The 22,628-nt window shown below is 49.4% G+C and overlaps 1 protein-coding gene across 1 annotated transcript; it reads left to right on the forward strand.

The window, feature by feature from the left end:
• The first annotated feature begins 10,208 nt into the window (after positions 1-10,208).
• ARL4C (ADP ribosylation factor like GTPase 4C) lies at positions 10,209-13,854 on the forward strand. Its single transcript, XM_032394662.1, has one exon. It carries the CDS (start codon positions 10,308-10,310, stop codon positions 10,884-10,886), a length of 579 nt encoding a protein of 192 aa, XP_032250553.1. The 5' UTR covers positions 10,209-10,307; the 3' UTR covers positions 10,887-13,854.
• The last annotated feature ends 8,774 nt before the right edge of the window (positions 13,855-22,628 follow it).

The following is a 22,628-nucleotide window of genomic DNA, read 5'->3' on the forward strand; positions in this document are numbered from 1 at the left end:
ACCAAAATCAAGAGTCAGATGCTCAACTGACTGAGCCACCCAGGCGCCCCTCATTCTTAATACCTCTGAAGTTTATGACTACATAGAAGTATCTTAGATTATTTCATAATTTTGCTACAGATGGGCATTCCAGTCTCTGGCTAGGACAACTTTTCAGTGAAGGCTCCCGTCTACAAGCCAACACCTTGTCCCTATGGCTACAGGTGACTTCAACCCTGGTTTCTTGAATCATCACTCTGCCCGGAAGTCTAGACCTAATTTTCATATTTGAATGTATGACTTCTTTGGCCAGGAGAAGCCTAAGATTATTTTTATTTTGTTACTTTGCCCACTTAGCACTAGATAAAATTAAGACAAAGACATGGTCTGTGAGCAGCAGGCTGAAAACGAAGTTAAGAGATAGTAGATAAATAAGCTACAATTCAGTCAGCTTCTACCATCACAGAAATCAAATTTGCTCTCATTTCTTTGCTTTTGTTTGTCTTTATCTTTTCCTCCCAAGTCATCACAGACTGCGAAACTGATGGAGTTCCTGTTTAGGTCAGCCTTGCTTCTCCCATCTGCGCCAGCCCATCATAAATCAGTTAATCGACCCAGGGCTGCATCCAGGTCAAACAGGACTCCACCAGCAGCTGGGGGTCCAGTTGCAGGAGTCAGGGAGAGGGGCTTCTGACTGGCTGGCCTGTTGTGAAGACAGCTGCCGATGTGGGCGAGGCAGAGGCCCAGTCTCCTGGATGGCAGGTGTCCAGTGGCACCTGGGAAAGAGACAGCTCCAAGGCATGGGGGTGCTCTAGGAGTGCCTCCAAGTGATCCCAGCACCCTGCTGCTCTTGGGAACAGAAGTCCTCAGGGTTCAGGGGTTGGGTGAGGCTGGGCTGTAGGTCTTCAGTAACTGCAGTAGGAAAGATCTCATAGCTTATTCCTTCTTCAAAAAACTCATAGTTTCCCTCTGGAGTACATTGCCTTGATGTTTCATGGCCATATTTTAGTTCTTCTGGACTCCTTGTTATCAGATTAATTTATGATACTGCTCTTCCTTTGCCTCCTTTGCTTAGGATTTTTGAGACACATAATATATTTCCCATAAGGAATGGCTCTGAGAAGGTAGGATTCAGTATCTAGAAGATATAGGCTGTTGCTAACTGTTGTCACCTCCCAGGACAGAGGCTATGAGGGCAGGAGAGAAGAGGGAGGGTGGGACAGGCACTCCCTTCTCACCAAATGCCCATTTGTACCTTCTGACTCTTACACCGTGTGTTCATCTCATTCAAAAATACTGAAAAATGGGGGGCGCCTGGGTGGCTCAGTCGGTTGAACTTCCGACTCGATTTCGGCGCAGGTCATGATCTCAGGGTCATGGGATCGAGCCCCATGTAGGGCTCTGCACTCAGCGGGGAGTCTGCTTGAGATTGTCTCTCTCTCCCTGCCCCTCCCCTCTCATGCTCTCTCTCTAAAATAAATAAATAAATATTTAAAAAATACCGAAAAATTATCTATTCAGTCATCTCTGTCTTCGTTCTCTTGAACATCAGTTTGTCAAGAGAGAAGAACGGGCTCTACCACGAGGAAATAAAGGGCTGGATCTTCCATAAAGATTGTGATGTCTTCGAGTAGAATGAAAATACCAAACTTTTTCTGAAAGGAGAAAGAAGAGGAGAAGAAGGAGGATCTAAGCTCACCTGCCTGTGCCTTTATTCTTTGTTCCTGCTGTTCTTTCATCTTGTCTTGGTGCCTTTCGTTGGGTCTTGTCTCTCCTTAGATTTTCTCTATTTTTGCATAGAGGTTGTGTCTCATCACATTCGATTTAGATGCCAGAGTTCACTGGACTGTCCCTCTGCATCATGTTAGGGGTTGAGAGTTGGGTTTTGAGGCCTAAATCTCTTCACTTATTATCCTCCTATATTGACCAAGAAGTATTGCTTTATTATTCTGGGCATGATGATGCCCAGATGACCAACCTCCCACGTATTTCTGGAACTCCAGATTGAAGAAAGCAGCTCAGGTTAAGGATCTAAGCAGGACTTGCCCTACACTACCCTGAGTGCAAGAAGACCAATCCCACAGATCTTTCCTTCCCTGTGACAGGTGGAGAAGGGGACAGACAGCCGATCTACTCCTAGAGGCACATCCCTTCCTCATCCCTAGTGAAGTGGATCCCAGTGAAGTGTCAGGTTTGGGCCCATCAGATGAGCCATCCTCCTCTCCAAGGTGCATGCAGAGTGGACAGAGGTACATGCCTGGGTGAAATCTGCTTTTCCCGCATGCAAAAATAAAAAAGTAAATACAGCACTCATCGAAGACACGAATAAAGGCAACTCTCCTGAACAAAGGGAAATCCAACCAATGTGATTTAGAAGTGCCCCTAGTTTTAATTCCAAGAACCGTTTCTGAAACAGAATGATCTGGACTCTGGTTGACCGGATGTAGGCATGAGCAGATGGAAGGGAAGGACGGGTTTATTTGTTGTCCTAGTGCTAGTTTCCTGTACTTTCTCCGTGATCCTGGTGGAGGTATGTAGAGAGAGAGCTTTGGGTTGGATGGTTTATGTTGAGCTCCTCTGGCTGTGGGCAGTTACAGAGATTGAGAAACCTTAAGAGGTAGGTGGGATTAACTATGGAGACGTGAGAGGGTGAGAAAGTTCAAGACCGAACATGGGGAACCTCCAACATTCTGTGGATTAATGACCAATGGGCAAAGTCTCAAGCCATGATCAGAGAGGGGGAGGGAGTAGGGTTTTGCAGGCACAGATGTGGATGGTGGGCGGTGGGTGGGTGGTGGACCTCTGACCCGGTGAGCATCTCCATCCCAGATGGTCACCAGCACGAATCAGTCTGCATCTTGGGGGGCAGTAATGTGGGGCCATAGAGGGTGAGGGAAGTCCTGCCGGTTGGCCAGGCCAGTTGGTTTTCTTGGGGAAACATTTTAAGAAAGATGGAGGATCAAGAAGTTCAGTCAAAAGGCCAGGTAAGAAGGGAACCAAAGGTCTTGTGGATTTTTCCTTTGGTCCCGAACGCCCTTGGGAAAATAGACTTAGGAGATTGGAAGGGACAGAATCAAGAAAGCAAAATGGGTATTCTATGACTAATGGGGCAAAGTACTGGATTACATAGAGTACAGCATAACTCATAAGGAGGAAATGATATTCGAACAAAAGCAGCAAAGAGCTAGAGAACTCTATTCAGATGCTCGTGCCATACTCACATAGAAGATAGTTCCAGAAGAAGCCAACTGTTGTATTACAGAGAAGAGTCATCCTGAGTGACCACACAGCAGACAAAGGGAGAGCTGGTAACGCACCCTGTGCGCCTTCACCGTAGTTGGGAGAGCCGACAGGGCCTGATCCAGGCACAAAAGCATGATTGTTTCCATCTCTCTTGGGTCCAGCCAGCTAGCTTTTAATTAAGTGAAAATAATAGGCATCCCAGTTCACCTGGGGAGAACGGAGAAGGGGACTGAAAGTAATCCAAGTTTCCATCAAATACTTCTTGGTTCATGGTGCGGTGCTCTGATCACCCGGTATTTATTGTTACCCGTTTTTTCTCCTTCTTCACTGTAGCTATTAGAGTAGAAATTTAATTATGGTGATTGAATAATTAAACGAATCACAAATAACTTTTGCATACCAAGCTTTTTCCTCCCCTTCAACTGAAAAGATGTTGGCACTGGTATGAAGATTCTCTGTCATTGTTAGGAGCCCTGAGCCCTGACTTCCAAAGTGTAGGGTCTTAATGTCCTTGATAAAAGTTCACTTAAGATATAAAATGTAGGGGGCACCTGGCTGGCTCAGTCGGTGGAATATATGACTCTTGATATTGGAGTTGTGGGTTCGAGCCCCGTGTTGGGTCTAGAGATTACTTAAAAATAATAAAAGTCTTTATTGAAAAAAAAAGATATGGCTCAGTCAGTAAGCCATGCAACTCTTGATCTCAGAGTCATGAGATCATGCCCCATGTTGGCTGTGAAGCCTACTTTAAAAAAATATATATGACATTTAGGTATTAAGGAGAGATTTGAAACAATCTTTTTACTTTTAAAGACTTAATTTATTTATTTGAGAGAGAGAGAGAAAGAGTGCACGTGCCAAGAGCAAGCAGGAGGAGGAGCAGCGGGAGAGGGAGAGAGAATCTCAAGCAGACTCCATGCTGAGCACGGAGCCCTACCCTGGGCTCGATCTCACAACCCTGAGATCATCACCTGAGCCAAAATCAAGAGTCGGACACTTAACTGACTGGACCACCCAGGTCCAATCTTACATAAGACTCTTATCTGATGGGACTGGAGAAGATTATGCTAAGTGAAATAAGTCAAGCAGAGAAAGTCAATTATCATATGGTTTCACTTATTTGTGGAACATAAGGAATAGCATGGAGGACATTAGGAGAAGAAAGGGAAAAATGGGCGGGGGGATTGGAGGGAGAGATGAACCATGAGAGACTACGGACTCTGAGAAACAAACAGGGTTTTAGAGGGGAGAGGGGAGGGGGGATGGGTTAGCCCGGTGATGGGTATTAAGGAGGGCACGTACTGCATGGAGCACTGGGTGTTATGCGAAAACAATGGATCGTGGATCACCACATCAAAAACCAATGATGTATTGTATGGTGACTAACATAACACAATAAAGTTAAAAAAAAATAAAAATAAAAATAAAAAAAAGACTCTTATCTGAAAATAATATTGATAGGAAAGATTAGGACTTCGAAATTTTCATACCTATCTCAGGCATGTAATAGAGATTGATAATTGATAATGAAGGCTTAAATGTGAAAAAAAAACCTCTTTTAGCTATTTTTTGCCAAAACAGAGAAAATAATAAAATGCTCATAGTAGGGGCGACTTGGTGGCTCAGTCTGTTAAGCATCTGCCTTCGGCTCAGGGCTCCCTGCTCAGCAGATTGCCTGCTTCTCCCTCTGCCTCTCCCTCTGCCCCTCCCCCTGCTTGTGCACATGAGCTCTCTCTCAAATAAATAAATAAAATAAAATATTTTTTAAATGCTCATAGTAGTGGTTGTTGGAAAAAGAGAACCTGAATCATTTCAGTCTTGTTGCTTCACAGCAATAAAAAATAAGTCATTCTGAACTATTTTTTGTTTGTTTTCATAATATCATGAATTGGAATGGACAACAGCGTAGTAGATCCTTCATAGTTCCAGGCTATGGATCACTTGAATGAGGCGAAAGCCTAGGGCATCACAGATTCACACTTGTCTCCACCCAAATCTACGGCCCCGTCCACAAAACTCCCCTTGGAGTCAATGTCTTATAGTCATTTCCACGTGTAGCCCGAGGCCAGAAGCTCCAGGGATAAGATCTTCCCGGGCTGCCACTCCCCAGGACTTCTGGGAGTGTGGGTGGGGGGATCTTTGTGAAGGAGACCCTCCCACCAGACAAAGAACTTCAGTCCTGGACCACCTAGCTTCGGCCGATTCAGGCCTTCTCCTTTCCCTGTCCAACCGACCTCCTTTATGCTTGACTCCAGGCCCCCTCGGCTGCCCGTACCTGCCCACTGAATTAGACGTAAAAATTGATTTTTTCCACTCTCTAGTCTCAGCTGGGTTTCCTGGCTGCCGATTTCCTCTCTCTTCCATCAATTTATGATTCTTTGAACAGCTTTCCTGGTCATGTATCCCTTCCTGCTCTGCTCTGTCCCAGTCTCCCGGCCGACCACCCCTCTCGTTCTGCACTGGTCTCACAGACAAGACCCAAGCCCGCACCTGAGAATCGCTGTCCTCAAGCTCTGAGCCCTAAGCAGAGGCACTTTCTCAGTTTAAGAAGTGGGGCCCTAACAGATCTAGTCCCACAGCTCCAGACAGAGAACCAGGTTAGGGAGTCACTTATGTATTCACTGGTTCAATAAATACGGAGTGGACATTTACTAGGCACTAGGCAAATTTGCCTCTGGAGAGGGCTTCAGCTATTACACGAGAAGCTCGGTAGAGGGCGCTCCTGTACTATAGCAGCTAAGCATGGGGGGTAGGGCACCTGAGCCCAGGGATCCAATCGGAAAACTCAGATAATCACACATATTATATGCGGGCAGGCAGGCACACGTGCCACAAACATATTCAACGGTGCATAGGACGCTTGCCTTTACAGGGCATGCCAGTGCTCTTACGTAAGCAAACATAATAATGATGCGATCTATTCATTGCTCCGTTCACCAGATCCACTTAAAAGTTATTTTAATAGGTGGCACACTTCATTTCTAAACCCTTAAGGGAAAAACAAATATTTTAGGATACAATTTCAAAGTGACTGCTAAGTTACTGTATTCTGTTTACTTGAACTAACGGAGTCCTTTTCCGGGTGTAAAGTCATCTTGCTGCAGCAGGGAAGGGAGAGGAGCTGAAACGTCAGGCAAGACCCAAGCGCACGCTGCTTTTCGAGAAACGTCTTCTGATTCATGAGGGTGAAGAAAGCGGCAGTGTGCCGCCAGCGTTTTCCACCCAGTGGAATCCTTGCCCCTCGGGCAGTTGTCACCATTCAAATGACTACGTACGTTATAAAACCAGTGGCTTTACAGTTAGCAAAGCTGACATTTACTGAGCACCTACTATGTGCTGGGCGCTGTGCGAAACCCTTTAAAGTGTATTTTTTGTTTCTTATTTAAATATTTATTGCATATGTTATTTATTGCATATGTTATTGTGTAAGACACAGCGTAGAGATGAGGAGCTTGAGAACAGCGAGCGAGGGGTCGGCCTGTGGCTAGAATGTGCAGGGAAATGCAGAGCGCCCAGCCCAGTCCTGCCACGCCGCTAGCCGTGATGGGACGTGCACGTAGAAAGAGACTCCATGTGGGCCTTGCATTTCTGACACGGTAGTAAACATTACTTCCCTTTACATAATTTCAGTGTTTTTCAACTTAAATCCATATTTAAAAGAAAGTTACTAGTTGATCCAGCTGAATGACATTTTTATGTGTTAGAAGTTAAATTATCAACTGTAAAATCAACTTATCACCTGGTGAGTGAAATTAGAATGTAGAATGGTTGCTATTCCGTGACGGTGGGTTGCTGTGTAATGGCTCTGTTCTAGAAGGCTCTGTTCATGTCTATTAATCTGCTTTTTCTACTGGACAACAGACAGCCCTTTATGGCTAAAGCTCACCATGGGGTGCGAGCGGTGGGGGCTGCAGTCATTAGTGCAGCATCAGGAAGACACATCAAATGTTTCACTAAGAAGTTTCCTTCCCGCTTACCCTTAACATCAAAGCAAGACCTGACTGGGGGTAGACGCAAGTAACAGAAAGGAGTCCTACAGTAAGAGCATTTGTGGAAGCTGGATCCAAAGGGTTTCCAAATGCCCAGGTCCCAGGCTACTAATCAAAGTCCTGTCTCGGGCTGGCCCCCAGCCTGTGCCTGTGGCAGAGAGCAAGGAGAGAGAAGAAACAATCTACGGAGCAGACCTTGAAGAGAGCCAAGAAAATCACTCCCCAAAGCACAAAATCCTGTCTTCCCAGGGTTCCCAATAACCAAATGACATCATTATAAACTACACTGATGTCTGTTACTTTTGCTTACTCACCAGTATTTGCCCTTTTGGGAACAGATGCCTGATTATTCTTTGAGAACCACCCCTCCCCACTTCAAGCCCCTGGGCCACATCTATCGGTGTGCTCCAACCTCCTAGACAGCAGTCTTGACTCCAGAGTGAGCTAAACGGGCCAAAAGGATGTGTTTCCCAGGCTTTTGTTGCAGTTACTGGGAGAGATACACCTTTTTTCTTCTAGGATCTAAACCAAGGATGTGAGTCCAGGGGTGTCAGTAGGAAAAAGAATCAATACAGAGAAAAACAGAGGAGAGATGGAGGAAGGCCTGGTTTAAGACTTCTTTTGAGCTCCTGGATCTAGCCATACCTGAAGACAAGCCTAATCATCAACTTTTCAATTATGTCAGTGAATGTATTTCCATTTTGTCCAACCCAATGTGAGTTGAATTTCTGTCTTTTACAACTGGATTCAGGTTGCTTACAACTTCATTCCCCGTTAAAATAGCATGTGGATGGAGTGTGGAGTGAGGGAGAACAGGCAGGCCTTTGGCCCTGGGCATGAATACCATTGGGCTTGGAGCAGGTATCTACATCTAGGCTCCACCTTGACAAAGTCCCAGGCGCCGAGGCCTTGCTTTCCCCATCTGGACCTGCAAGGCCATTTCCAGCCTGACATTCCATGTCCAATCCCTGGACCCACTCTGGATGGCCCATGACCTCGATGGCTGCCGCCACCACGGGAATCCCAAAGATGGGATGGCTTGTCCTGCCTTCTTCCGATGTGGTCTTCTCACAGTTTCGGTACCAGCAAACTCATGTATTTTATCACAGCCTGTGAAAGGAAGGTAGTAAAGAAAAGCAGTTCTAGAAAATTTTGGTTTCGGAGTGCCTGGCTGGTTCAGTCGGAGGAGCATGCAACTCTTGATGTCTGGGCTGTAAGTTCGAGCCCCACGTTGGGTGTAGAGATAACTTAAAAATAAAATCTTAAAAAATAAAATGAAATTTTGGTTTTTATTCATAAATGTGATCATTTTCACCGTGTCCCTCTTGGCCCCATTCCTGTCTTTCCTGCCTAATAAGCTGGAGCTGGAAAGATGCTATGGGCCATTCAGCCGCTGGCGGCCTCTGCAGAGCAGCTCTGCCCCTGGTCTGTGCGGCCCCCGTAATGCACTCTCAGCTTCCTCCGCGCCCAGAGGATGTGCATTTGCTATGTGTTTCCAAACCAGAATAAAACCACCGAATTGGAGTGAGGGGAAAGAGAAACCGGGGAAGGGGCACTGGTGTTTGTAACCCACGGTGCCACCTACTCCAGGCTCCGGACACATTTTGTTTCAGCGCCCAAGTGTGTCTGGAGCCCCAGATGAAGGAGTGGTTCACCTGTGAGCAGGTGGTTCTCGGGCCTCAAAGCAGAGGGGCAGACAGCGCTTGCCGATGATAAGGCTCGCTGGGGATGTCAGCATTGCTGGTGTAAACAAAATTAGGCCGGGGGTGCTGCCTGGGAAAGGTGAGTTGTCTCAGTTATTTGGGGTAGGAAGGCATATGGCCTAGGATGCAAATGCCCGGCCCCTTCTTCTTCACTGTAGCCACCACCGGGCTACAAAAGCTGGGCCTCCCCCCGCGCTCCCTGGGCACAGGCCTGAGCTCCAAGCTCGGCAGTGGACCCGGAGGTCGGGCAGGAAAGCCTGTCAGGGCATCGTGGAGGGCCAGGGTCCCCGGCACCGCCAAGAGCGCCAGAGTGCGATGCGCCAGGGCTGGGTCAGGCGCGGGGCGCAGACTGGCGGCTCACTGTGGCCTGCGCCTTCCCTTCCCCGGTCCTGGGGAGCCGACCCCACGGCCGCCTTCCCCGGCGGGGCACTCTCCCGCCCACGCTGGCCGCTCCCCGGCCCCCACCCCCGCCCGGGAAGAAGCGGCCCTTGCCCGCCCCTCTCCGGACTCAGCCTTCCGGGCCGCGCCAGCGCCTGCCGAACGGGACCCCCCACCCCCTCGGCCCCGAACCCGCTCCCGGAGGCAGGCTGTGCGGCCCCGGCTCCGAGGCTGGGGGTTCCGGGAGCCTGGGGCTCTTTTTATAAGACACGTCAGCCGGCCGGGGAGGAAGAGCGGGGCCCGGGCCCATTGTCTGGGCGCCGCGCGGGAGGGGGCCGCGGACGGCGATTTCGAACGCTCGGAAGGCGCGAAAGCGGCGCGCGCGGGCGGGGAGGGGCTCGCGGGGCCGGGGCCGGGGGGCGGGGCCGGGGGCGGGGCCGGGCGCCCTCCCGCCGCTGCAGGCTGGCGGCGGCGGCGACAGAGCGGGGACTGCGGGGACAGCCAGGCGGCCGCGCCGGCAGCGACGCCCGGGGAAGCCCGCGCCCCGCCTGCGCCTCCGAGGCGTGCCCGGGAGCGGGAGCGGGAGCGGCCCAGCGGCCCGCGAAGGCAGAGGCGAGCGCCGGGCGCCGGGAGCCGCGAGCCTGCGGGCGGCAGAGAGCCGGGCAGCGGCCGGAGCGCGGGGGCGCGGCCGGAGGCAGCCGCAGAGCGAGCCGGGGCCGGGGGAGGGCGCCGGGCGCGAGCAACCCGGCGCCGCGGCAGCGGAGGCGGCTTCGCGGGAGACAAAAGCCCGCCGGAGAGACGCGATGCCCGGCCGGCGCGGGCGCGGGGGCCGCGGCGTCTGAGCCCCCCCACGCCCCCGAGCCGTGCGCCCCGGGGACGCCGAGGCCGGGCCGGTGCCCGCGGCGGAGGGCGACAGGGGCGGCCCAGGTGCGCCCGGCCGCGTCGGGCCCGTCACTGCTCGGGGGGCGGCGCCCTCCCGTCGCCGCCGCAGTGGCCGGCGCCGCAGCGAGGAGCCATGGGCAACATCTCCTCCAACATCTCGGCCTTCCAGTCCCTGCACATCGTCATGCTGGGCTTGGACTCGGCCGGCAAGACCACGGTGCTCTACCGGCTCAAGTTCAACGAGTTCGTGAACACGGTGCCCACCATCGGCTTCAACACGGAGAAGATCAAGCTGAGCAACGGCACGGCCAAGGGCATCAGCTGCCACTTCTGGGACGTAGGCGGCCAGGAGAAGCTGCGGCCGCTGTGGAAGTCCTACAGCCGCTGCACGGACGGCATCATCTACGTGGTGGACTCGGTGGACGTGGACCGGCTGGAGGAGGCCAAGACGGAGCTGCACAAGGTGACCAAGTTCGCCGAGAACCAGGGCACGCCGCTGCTGGTCATCGCCAACAAGCAGGACCTCCCCAAGTCGCTGCCGGTGGCCGAGATCGAGAAGCAGCTGGCGCTGCACGAGCTCATCCCGGCCACCACCTACCACGTCCAGCCGGCGTGCGCCATCATCGGCGAGGGCCTCACCGAGGGCATGGACAAGCTCTATGAGATGATCCTGAAACGCAGGAAGTCCCTCAAGCAGAAGAAGAAGCGGTAATGCGCCCGGCTGCGGTGGGGAGCGAGCGGGGAGCGAGCCGGGAGCGAGCGAGCGGGTCAGGGATGGATGGATGGATGGACGGATGGATGGATGGATGGATGGACTGGTGGATGGGTGGATGAACGAGAATCTGCGCCCGCGAACAAAGACAGAGAACCAAAGCAATGCTTCGAATTTTTGAAACGGAATCTGTGCACCCAGACGCAGGACTAGTGACTTAACCTGGGTGTGTACGCTGACTTGCCAGCCTGCCCTCGATCCGCCCCCACCCCCAGCTCAGGGGACCTTTTGTCTGGATGCCAGAGCTACTACTAATGGGTGGGGGGCGCTGGGGAGTGGACGTGCCTGGCCTGCTGTCCGCCCTCCCGGCCCAGGTGGAAGGCTCAGATGTCAGAGACAAAAGCGATTTCTTCCTCCAGCGGGGCCAGAAGTTCAGGCTGCCCCGCCCTCACTGGGGGCTCCCACCTGTGAGTTACCGGAGGTATGCGGTTCCCAGAATCCTGGGAGTACCTGTTTGGGGGCATGATGGCTGTGGGAGGTGCTGGGGGGGCGGGTAACTGCTGCCCCTTGCGTTCATGGGCTCTGGAAGCTGGATAATTTTATGTCACAGGGCAGGCCCCTGTTGAAATTTCATTTGTCCTGCTCTGGGCCCAAACGAGGTCGGGGTTTGGGCCATGAGAGGACTGCCTGGAACAATACAGCAGCCCCAGAGCTCGGGGCGTTCCTCTGGCCTTGGCTGGGGAATGGCCGCGAAGATGCCCCTTTCCTGGTGCTTTATGGTGGCTACGGAAGACCAGTTCGATTGAGAACTGCTTTTCAGCCTGGAATCAGACATCTTCCAGAGGGTTTGGACACTGTCCATGTGTAGGTCATTATCACACAAAGAGACCAATAAAAATTAAAAAAAAAAACTGTTGGAGGTGGAGGCAAATGATGTATTTACTGTTTGCAGGATAGCTAAAGGTGTTTAAAGGGTAAGGCTCTTGGCGTAAATGCTGGTTGGGGTGTATGTGTAGATACAGGGACCTCCCTCTGTACTGTGTAATCGGCATAAATACCTAGACCCATATGTGTGGAATCTTAAAATCTCTTAGCCTACTGATTGGTTTGTGGAAGCACACCAGCTGCAGATGTGTGCTGAAATGCAAGATGGTTTTTGCAAGGGATGCCTCTTGTAATACTAACCGCCTGATGATGGGTTTTGGTTTTCAGACATGTTTTTAAAAAAATTCTACAAATGAATACTCACCTTGGAAATATTCACCTTAGGGGGGGGGGAAAAAAGACTTTGCTCTGCCCTTTTAGATCCCTTTACGCTGCAAGTGGCAACATGTTCAAATTTCTAATTTGGTTCATTGTGGCCTATCTGGTTTAAGTATTTCATTAAAAATGTCTCGTTAGAGTATTTGATGTCATGCACCAAAAAATAAAACCCCACCTTGTTGCAAAAGCCGACCTCGTTGCATGGATTTAAGAGCGAAGGAAAAGCACAAGGATGAGGTCCTTCCTAATCCATTCTTGTGGGAACTGGCCTTCGTAGCAAATGCAAACAATGAGTGCTTGAGATAAAAGAAAGCGTGTGATGTAATGATCACCTGTACTCAGGCACTTCACAGTTTACTTGAAAGAGGCTTTGGAAAATAGATAAAGCAAAAGAAGAATAAATACATATTTTTAATAATGTAATTTAAAAATCCTTTATAATCAGGACTGAGTCTTGGTTTGCAGAAGATGTCATTTACCCTGAAACACAGTATCGAAAGGGAAACTTAACACTTAACTGTTTGATTTTTATTTCCTCTTAAAATTCATGTTTACAGGTAGAATTATGTATATCGCCCCCTCCCCTCACTATGAGAAATTTCTTTTACGAAGGAGGCCTATAGAGATTGGGCATGATCATGCTTGAGCATGTGAGTTAGTCAAATTATAAATCCATGCCTATTGTCCATTGCACTCAGAAAGTTAATTTAAGAACCAGAGGTTGAAGTCCTGGCTTCCTGCTTGAAACCCAATTCTTATAGGAAATATTTGAAAAGAGGAAACCTAGCCCATCTTCCTTTTATCTTTTGTCGGTGAATTTGGTACCTCTCCAATGCTGGTCTTTTTGTAGGAACTCAGTAGAGAAAAGAGAGCTAACGAAGTGTGAAAGCCTGCAGGATTTCGGTTTTCATATCGACGGCATAGTCACTGATTTCTAAATGGGCTGGTCCCATCATCTGAAGATTCTGTATAGAGTTATTAAAAAAAAAAAAAATCCATCTTCCTTTATTTTCTTCACATGTAACAATTTCTTACGCACTTTGACATTTTGGTAGTTCCACACTATTGAGAGAATAATATATTTATTTTGTGACATTGCCAATGCCAAATACTGTCACCATCTCGTGCTAACCATACTTAGGTTCGAGATCACTGTTCAGATCCTGTCATGCTTGACCAACGAAGCGACATGATTTTGGGTTTTGCATTATCAAGACTTAAGGGTGCAGTCAGCTGTTCGTAATTGTGCAGTAAAGTAAAGCCCTGTGGTGTGTCCACTAATAGTTAAGAGTCTCAGTTGATTCCTGTCACGTTTGACCTAATAATAGCCCATTTTTGTCTCTGACCAAACAGAGGAAGCGCACATCAGATCACCTAGGAGTGGTCCTGGGGGAGTTCTCTCCTACATATCATCAGTGATTTATTATACCTCCTGGCCTTTGGAGAATGAATGGGTTTCACACCGAGGAAGTTGGCCTCCCCACGTGAGCTTTTGAAATTGTTTCTCATAGACACAGGGAGGCCGATTTTGTTTCAAACGGATTCTCTTCACAGATTCTCTGTCATGGTGTTGGGACGATGTCTCCTGGTTTCAGTTATCGTTTCTACTGCTGTAATTCTCTGTCCTGAACATTCTTCTGTTCCTGTTCCCTTTTATATGCATATATGATGCTGTGAACAGAAATAAATTATTTATACAATCAAACGTGTGGGCAAGTTGTCTGGGTGGTTTTTTCAAGTTGCCCCTCTTTCTAGGCCTTCTTTGCTGAGTGAGGGGATGGCTCACGAGATGGTCTCTGGGGCCCTAATGGGGCTGGGCCAACCTCTGCTTTTCTGGCTGAAGCGTCTAGCTCTGCCCTGAGCCGAGGAGTGCGAGGGCCGGATGCCTGTCCCCCTGACGGGGTGCCTCTCCATGGTCCTCAGAGATCCTTCAGGAAGACGGCCTCGATGCCTCGCCTGGCCTCAGCCTCCCAGTTATTAAAAAGGTCATGATTGGGGCGCCTGGCTGACTCAGTCCATAGAGCACGTGACTCTTGCTCTCAGGGTCATGAGTTCAAGCCCCACACTGGGTGTAGAGCCTACCTTATAAAGAAAAGGTCATGACTGTTAATCACTTCAAAAATATTGTAAGATTGTGTAAAATTGGAAGTAGCTGTGTGCTAATATAACAACAGTAGTAGTCACAAAGCTGCTCACGGTCTTGGCTTCCTCTGCTCCTGTCCAGGCTAAACCATCAAGATACACAACAAGAATGCAAGACTTGAGTCCTCTGACATAGTAGGCGCTATAAAACCATCCTGCTTTGTACGCGCTGTTGGGAAAAGGCCCACCCTCTGGAGAAAAAGTGATGGGGGCAGAATCAGGAGCACTCTGACAGGTTCAATGCACACGCGCTCCTGGAGACACTCGGGAGATAGCAACAAAACCAGGTGCTGGTTGGGTCTCAGCTCTGGAGACAAAAGGACCCAGTTTCACATTCCAGCTCAAATGCTTAGGGCCCCATGATTTTACTCAACAGTCCTTAGCCTCTTGAGCCTCAATTTCCCCATATGTAAAATGGGATCATCATGGTTGCTGGGGAGGATATAACACACAATAATTCAGCGAGGTGCTCGCAAAGGGCCTGGCAGGGAACACGGGCTCTGCAGCTTTAGCTTTGATTATGGGCTGCCAGCAAACTGTGGAAGGAGTAATTCAAGCTCACCGCACGTCTTTGTGTGAGGTCCCTGCAATCTCCCTTTTAACCACACCTCTTGGTGTCCTTACCCTCTGAAACCAAGGCTGCAGACCCCAGGCCCAGGCCAGAGTGGGGTCAAGCCAGCAGCTGGACATTCTAACACCATCTGGGCGTGTGGTCTTCCCTTCCAGAGCAGTGCAGGGCTGAGTGGGGGACTATGGAGTCCGTGGCTCAGACGCCCCATCCCTCCAGGCTCCGAGCACCCCCCAGAGTAAGGCACGGATCTTTGATAGCTGGTGGCCCCAAATCACATCGAGCATAGAATACGTGCTCAGTACCTATGGGCTGAAAGACTGAATTCTTGTGGGTTAGTTTCAGCCATAAACTTTAAAATGGGCGTTACGCAAAATAAACGATTTCTCACGAAGTGTTTTAATTAAGTTGAAAATGGACAAAATATTAATATCTTCTTCAAGATCATGTCATGAGATGAATCATTGCTGTGACTTGGGAGAAGGACATTGGTACTCTTACACCTAATAAAACATTTATGAACCTAGTGGTTTTTATTTTTAAAAAATGAGCAAGGCTAGATTTGTATCATTCCCGTTGCTGTAGAAGCTGACGTTTAGGAGCCAGATGGCATCAGAATGGGCACAGGTGCCATTTCTAAGTCCCAAAACCTGAAAAATCTTGAAAAACTATTTGGGGGTCCGTGCTCTCCAGAGGACTAAAAATACTAGAAATCAGAAGAAGCCAAGACTGAAACCCTTATTTTATGGTACCAACATCACAGACTGTTCCGCTGTCCCATCCGTGGGGTAGCGAGGAGAGGCAAGTTATGTGCAAAGAGCAGAGATATAAGGTGTGATGGTGTGAAAGAGGGAGGTGAGAACACACCCAGAACTTGACCTGCCATCCAACTTAACAGCGCTTGGCCCGTGCTCTCCATTCCCAGCTCTGCCTCCAAGCGCTCAGCTGATGCCCATGACCGGCATTCGCCCGCCAGGAAACACGCTCTGCTGCGTCAGCTGACGTGAGAGCTTTTCTGTTCTCTCCTCAAACTTACACCCCTCGTCCATGGTCACTTCTCCTTAAACAACCTTTTCCACCAGCTCCCCTGGCTTAGTTGAGACCTTTGAAGAATAGCATTCACGCAAGACGTTGGACCACTTTATACATTTGTTCTGCACAACTTCTTATGGAGAATGGGGCCGCTTCCATTTAGAGGAGATGGCAGACTGAGGGCTTCTGAGAAAGTGGCGTGTTGCTTCTTGGCCAAGATTAGAAGATGTGAGAATAAAAGAGCTATGTGGTTTAACCCCAGCTCGGGTTTCAGAACATGAAGTGGTTTTCTTCGAATGGTCCGACCTGTGGCACCGGGCATTAACTTCTCCTAATGAGAGCATCACAGCAGGTGCATTCTCCTCGGAGCGTGACAGCAAGCCATGGGAGAGAGAACCGAACCAGGTTATTTTTCAGGTTGCATTTGTACATAGGTTTGAGGGGACAAGCATCTCTTCGGTATTTATCCGTTAAAATTACTGTAACATAGTCATGTGAAGTATTTCTGTCCCGCTCTATTTCTATTCCCCATTAGTCCTGCATCATCATCGTGACTATAGCCATCGCCAACCTTCACTGAGGGCTCACCGTGTGCAGGACTCCATAGCCACGCTAAGGGCTTGATCTGCTTGTTTTTGTTTTTTTTTCTCCCAAGAGCACCAACAGATCAATTCATTAACAAATAAATGAATCACTTGATTGTATCTGCACTTACAGATGAGACGGAGGGGAAGAGATTCGAGAATGCCCTCTGAGCCCCGGGTGGAGCCCCAGGTCCCTGAGCCCCAGAGGCTGAGCTCCCGGTGGTCCCCAGTCTGCTGCTCCTGGAGTGGGAAGCCCAGCCATTGAAGGAAGCCGGGAATCTGATTTCAGGGAGCAGAGGATGGAGGCTGGTGTCCTGCCTGCAGGGCCACCCTTCTGCACCCTCCTGCCGGGGAGGGCCCTATCTCCACCCTGGCCCCAGAACTCACACCCACCACCACTGACATACCTGACCCCAAGCCCAGAGCCTTGCCTTCCCTCCCTTGAGAGCACAATCTAGGGTCTAGGAAAACACAAGCTCTCTGGTACCACGTTCTGTCCACGAATAATTTTATTTCCAGTATTTCCTTTCAAAAGACTGTTTGCGGGGTGCAATGCCTCCCCACTTCACACAGGGGCATTTACAGACCCTGGGGAGGGGGGGACATGGGGTATCAGTGTTCTTGCTTTGGAATGTGGTCTTGACATCGAACTCTCTACCAGAGTCCTTCGTGAGGCTGAGGATGCTGGCCCTGCCCGTCCCTCAGGGTGTTTTCAAAGATAAAATGAGATACTAGGTGGGAAAGCACCATGCACACGGCAGGTCCAGATGCGTGCAAGGTTGGCACAGCAGGCCTGGACTGTGGCCCCTTCTCTCCTGTGCCAACTCTAGCTTCCGGGACATTATGTTCCTCCTGTTGTTAGGGACAAGCTCAACTGCCCCCGCGTTCCCTCTTCATTTTCGCTGATGAGAAAACATCCACCTCCAGAGTAAACCAAAGCAGACTTCCTGGAGGGAAACATCTCTCCTTGTGAGTTTCTGGACATAGAAACTTTAGCGCGAGTGTCCATTAAGTGACTCTTGAGGAAAATTAACCTCCTTATCGCTGTCCTTTACAGGCTTCTCCTTCTAATGGCCACGCATGGTTGTTATCACTCCTTAAACACTAACTCCCTGTTCAATTAATTTCAACTGCCCATGTGTCATAAAGCTAAAATGATTTCAATGTATAATTTAAAAGTCATCATGGTAAGTAATGACAACTGCAACGCTTATTTCATAAATATTTGAGTCCACTATTACACAGATGAACTTTTGCACTGCGACGTAATTTGCAGTGTGCTGGGATGTCATATTCATCATGTAAAAAAGGCTGTTAAAAATATCTGCAAAGAGGGGCACCTGGCTGGCTCAGTCGGTAGAGCATGAGACTCTTAATCTCAGGGTTGTGAGTTGAAGCCCCGTATTGGGTGTGGAGCCTACTTAAAAAATATACACACACACACACACATGCGCGCTCACATGCACACACACATATTTGCAAATAATTGTGACACCTGTTACGCTGGGGACACTCCACTAAGCAGGTGTGCCAGGCAGACTTGGAACATGATTCTTGTCTTCAGATGGCTGACATTCTAGGTGGTGAATCAAGGCTAAAGTAACAAGTGAGGCGCTTGACTCCAGCGCTAAACTTTCCTCAGTTTCACCAAAAAGAAAGTCCTTAGTTCAACCAAGTTCACATTTTCCGTGCCACACTCGCCCTGGAGTAAAACATGTCACTCTGTCTTGGTGCGTACAATCTGCAGACCCCCGGTCTTCCCTGGATCCCCTTCTCCAGCTCTTCCTGACATTTCCTTGGGAGGGATGTGCTAACATCACTGTGCTAACAGCCACTGTCCTCCACTTTCTCCTTTCCCACCCTGACCGCTCGTGGAAGTGTCCTTCTGGAAGCTGGGCTCAGCATGGCGGCCACAGCTGCTGGCCCCAGTCCTGGTGACCCCACATGTGGTGCCCCATCCTCCATGCCCATCAGATATTTCATGATATGGCTGGCATGGCTCCTTAGTGTCTTCTCCCACTCTGACATCTGGGGCTGGGGATCCTCCGAGGGGCTGATCCTGTGCAGTCTCACTGCTTCTCTCCCCTAGCGTGGACCCCCATGAACCCAAGAGTGTTGTGTAATCTGTCTTGGAATCAGTTTGCTCCCGTAGAGATAGGGATTTCTTGCAGAAGTTTTGAAAATGACCACCTCCCCCAGAAATTCACTTGGTGCCTTAATTCTGCTCTTCTTGCCTCTATTTGAGTAAGACATTGGGGTGATGGAATCAGGGGCTGAAGAGTCTGATGGGGGTAAAATCCTCTGAAGCAGGCACTTTGGGTAACCCACACAAATCCAGGCCTCTCTCACCTTTCTTGCGGGCAGAACCCCAGTTTTGCTTGGGAGTATCTTCTGCCTCGTGGCTATGTGCTCAAGGAAAGTGACTCCATACTCCGCTTATGGGGAGATGGGTCTGAGCCATAAAATTAATCCATTCTTCTTGCCCGTGATTTGTTTAGGAAGGGTCATGAGACTGAAGGGAAAGGCTTCTTGAAGAGGAGTAAGTGGATGGGCTTTGGAAAATCTTTTTTAAAGTTGGACACAAGGATCATATAGCTCTCCTTTGCTGCCTCTGAATTTCAGTGAATAAAGATGTGATGCCTGGAGTGGTGGCAGCCATCCTGATGCCATGACGAGAGCCAACTCACACACCGAGGATGGCAGGAGGGACATAGAAAAGGAACCTGGGTCTCAGATGACATCACCGAATTACTAAAATTACCAACCCTGGACAGCCTCACCTCAGGACTTGCGGTTCCGTGGGAAAATAAAATTAACCGCGAGAAAGTAAAATGTCCTTTACTTGGGATTTCAGTTACTTGCAGCTAAAAGTTCTCAACTAACAAGTTCCTTCAGACACCACCACCAACCCTTCATTGTACAGAACCTTTAGGGCTCCCCACAAGAGCTGTTGTGTGGGGGAAACTACTCCATGCCCTCTGTGCCAACAGATCACAGGCAGATGGAGACCAGCCTCGATTGTCCCCGACTGGCGGGATGGAGGGACTGACCGCTTGGCTCCTGGTTGAACAATGACCACCAGCGAGCTCAGGTCCTTCGAAGCCAGCCCTTCTGGCCAGGAGGGGAGGCACACCTCGAGTGTAAGTCCAAGTAAGCAGCTGAGAACACCGTTAACTGTGAAGCCCTTTACCAGGGTTTTCTGAGAAGAAAAGATGAAGATAGTATTAGTTGCAACCATTCGCGGAGTGTTTGTTTTATGCTAGACTACGAATTAAGCACTTTACAGACTCACTTCATATAATCCTCTCCAAAAGCCCAGGAGGTAGGTCTGTTCATCCCGCCTACACCGATTGCCTGCCTTCAATACACAGACAGAAAAACAGATGGGTAGATAGATAAACACAGTAGCAATGACTGAACATTCATGGAGTGCCCAGCAGCGAGCCGAGTCTGCTGGGTGGATATCTTATTTGTGCCTCGAAATAAAGGTCACAGGATAGGGACTATTTTATCACCACCTTCGTTTCACGGACTTGGAAACAGTCAGGCGGTCTGACTTCAGAACGACGAGGCAGCCCTCACAGCCCGAACCAAGACTTGGCACGTGGAGAGTGTTCCAGAATATCCGTGAAATCAATGCGCTTGTAACTGGGGGAGGGTCCCCACCACCGCGGAGAGATCGCAGGAGAGCTCTCCAAACCAGCGCCTCTCCCACCCATCTGGGGTTCCCATTACATCACAGGTCCTGATTTGCTGGGGCCACGGGTGTCCTGAGAGTCTGCTTTTCTAGTGAGTTCCTGATGATGCCTTGCCGCTGCTTCCTGAATGCAAGCGTCGGGGCCATGCGTTCCTTAGGAGCCTCCCAACCCTGACTTGGCATCACGCTAGGGCCCCAGCTGGCTCGTGCCTGAGCCACGTCACTCAGCTCCCTCTAGAGCACTGACTCTCCACAGGGGGCAATTTTGGCTTCCAAAACACAATGGCAATGTCCTGAGACATCTTCGGTTGTCACCAGTGACATAATATACATATAATATATATGCGTATAGATAAATAATACAGATTTTCTTCAATTACTTCTTGACTGTCTATCTCCCCCTAAGTATGAGTCTCCTGTTGTTGCTGTAACAAATGACCACAAACTTAGTGGCTTAAAACAACACAGATGTTACTATCTTACAGTTCTAAAATCAGAAGTCCTAACATCAAGTTGTCAGCAAAGGCTGTGTTCTTTCTGGACAGTCTAGGGGAGAATCTATCCCTTGCCTCGTCCAGCTCCTGGAGGCCACCTGCCATTGTCAAAACTGGCAGCATGGCATCTTCAAATCTCCCCGTGTGACTGCGAACCTCTTGCTTCACTTGTGAGGACCTTGCAATGACCTTGGGTCCACCCAGATGAGCCAGCATAACCTCCGATCTCAAGATCCTTCACTTACTCACAGCCACAAAATCCCTTTTGCCACAGGGGTTAAACGTTTTCACAGGTCTCACTTCTAAGTCCTGGAACTGAGAACAGTCACTGGTTTTAGGAATAATAATTTGAAGGATGAATGACTCTTGGTGTTCAGAAAAAAGTAATAAGAAAACTAGAAATGAACAGACGACACCGCCCCCCCATAAAAATGTAAATAGAGGAAATAGGTTTCCCTGTAAGAGTCAGATTATAAAGTCAATTCATTGTGGCGGGGAATCAGGACATGAGAAGTAAGCTGAAGGAGACTGAACAGTGTCTGGGCGAGGGTTGGATTCGGGTAAGGCAGTCAATGCAGGGGAAGAACAGTGCCCAGCTGAGGGGCCCAGAGCAGCCACGAAAGCCCGCAAACCAGAGCCCTTCCAGAAGACAGTGGCCACACATACGTGGCACTTTCCATAGGCAGTGTGGCTGCCGATGACGGTCATGGACAAAAGACACAAATAAATGTCTCCTGGGCAGGTGTAGCTCTAATTGCAAACTAATCCGTCGCTATTTTGGTTTGTCCATTGGTGTGTTGGTTTTGGGGGTTGTCATAACAAATGACCACAAACAGAGGGGCTTAAACAATAGTAATTAATTGTCACAGTTCCAAAGGCCGTAAGTCCAAGATCAAGGTGTGGGCAGGGCTGGTTCCTCCTGTGGCTGTGAGGCTAGGGTCTGCTCCAGGCCTCTGCCTTAGCCGCTGGGGGCTTGTGGCCGTCCTTAGCATTCCTCAGTTTGTGACAATGTGACACCAGTCTTCACGTGGCTTTCTCCCTGTGTGTGTCTCTCTGTGTCCAAATTTCCCCTTTTTATAAAAATGCAGTCAGAGTAGATCCAGGTCCACTCTAATGACCCCATCTTAACTCGATCATCTGCAAAGGCTCTATTTGCAAATAAGGTCACATTCATAGCGGGGGGATACAAGTCAACCCATTACAGGGGCACCTGGCTGGCTCAGTCAGTGGAGCGTGCAACTCTCGATCTCAGGGTTGTGAGTTCGGGCCCCACGCTGGGTGCAGAAATTACTTAAAAATAAAATCTTAAAAAAAAAAAAATCAACCCCTAATGATCAGTTTCAGTGAATTGAGGTAACATGAACCTGAATTTCTGAGTTTATTTTTTTTTAAGATTGTATTTATTTATTTGACAGAGAGAGAGACACAGTGAGAGAGGGAACACAAGCAGGGGGAGTGGGAGAGGGAGAAGCAGGCTTCCCGCTGAGCAGGGAGCCCAACGCGGGGTTTGATCCCAGGACCCCAGGATCATGACCTGAGCCGAAGGCAGACACTTAAAGACTGAGCCACCCAGGCGCCCCGAATTTCTGAGTTTAAGTGGGTTTGAGACACCGAGGAAACCATGAACTATGGGAAATCCACCAAGAAACAGGGGCATTGGTGGCAGCTGCCTGTGCCCCACATTCTTCGTCCGGCCTTGCACCCACTCTCCACTCAGCCTTCTGTGTTCATGGGGAGCCCCCGTCTTGTCAATATCACACAGCGTTTTGCTGAGTTTCAAGGTGAAAATCAGTGCTGAAATGCTATCCTGACATTCGGTCCGTGCCATTCCGATATTGGCATACATGTTTGGATGCAGGAAAATAAGCCTGCTAACCTGGAAGCGAAGCAAGTCACATCTCATGGCTAGGACAACCTTGGAGATCTACACGTCACCATCGTAGGTGATTTTTCCTTAAAATG

This window comes from Phoca vitulina, unplaced genomic scaffold (assembly GCF_004348235.1).
Source record: "Phoca vitulina isolate PV1807 unplaced genomic scaffold, GSC_HSeal_1.0 scaffold1, whole genome shotgun sequence".
In the NCBI taxonomy this organism is placed as follows: domain Eukaryota; kingdom Metazoa; phylum Chordata; class Mammalia; order Carnivora; family Phocidae; genus Phoca; species Phoca vitulina.

Coding starts and splice junctions, on each gene's coding strand:
- ARL4C (XM_032394662.1), top strand. CDS start 10,308: ATGGGCAACATCTCCTCCAACATCTCGGCCTTCCAGTCCCTGCACATC.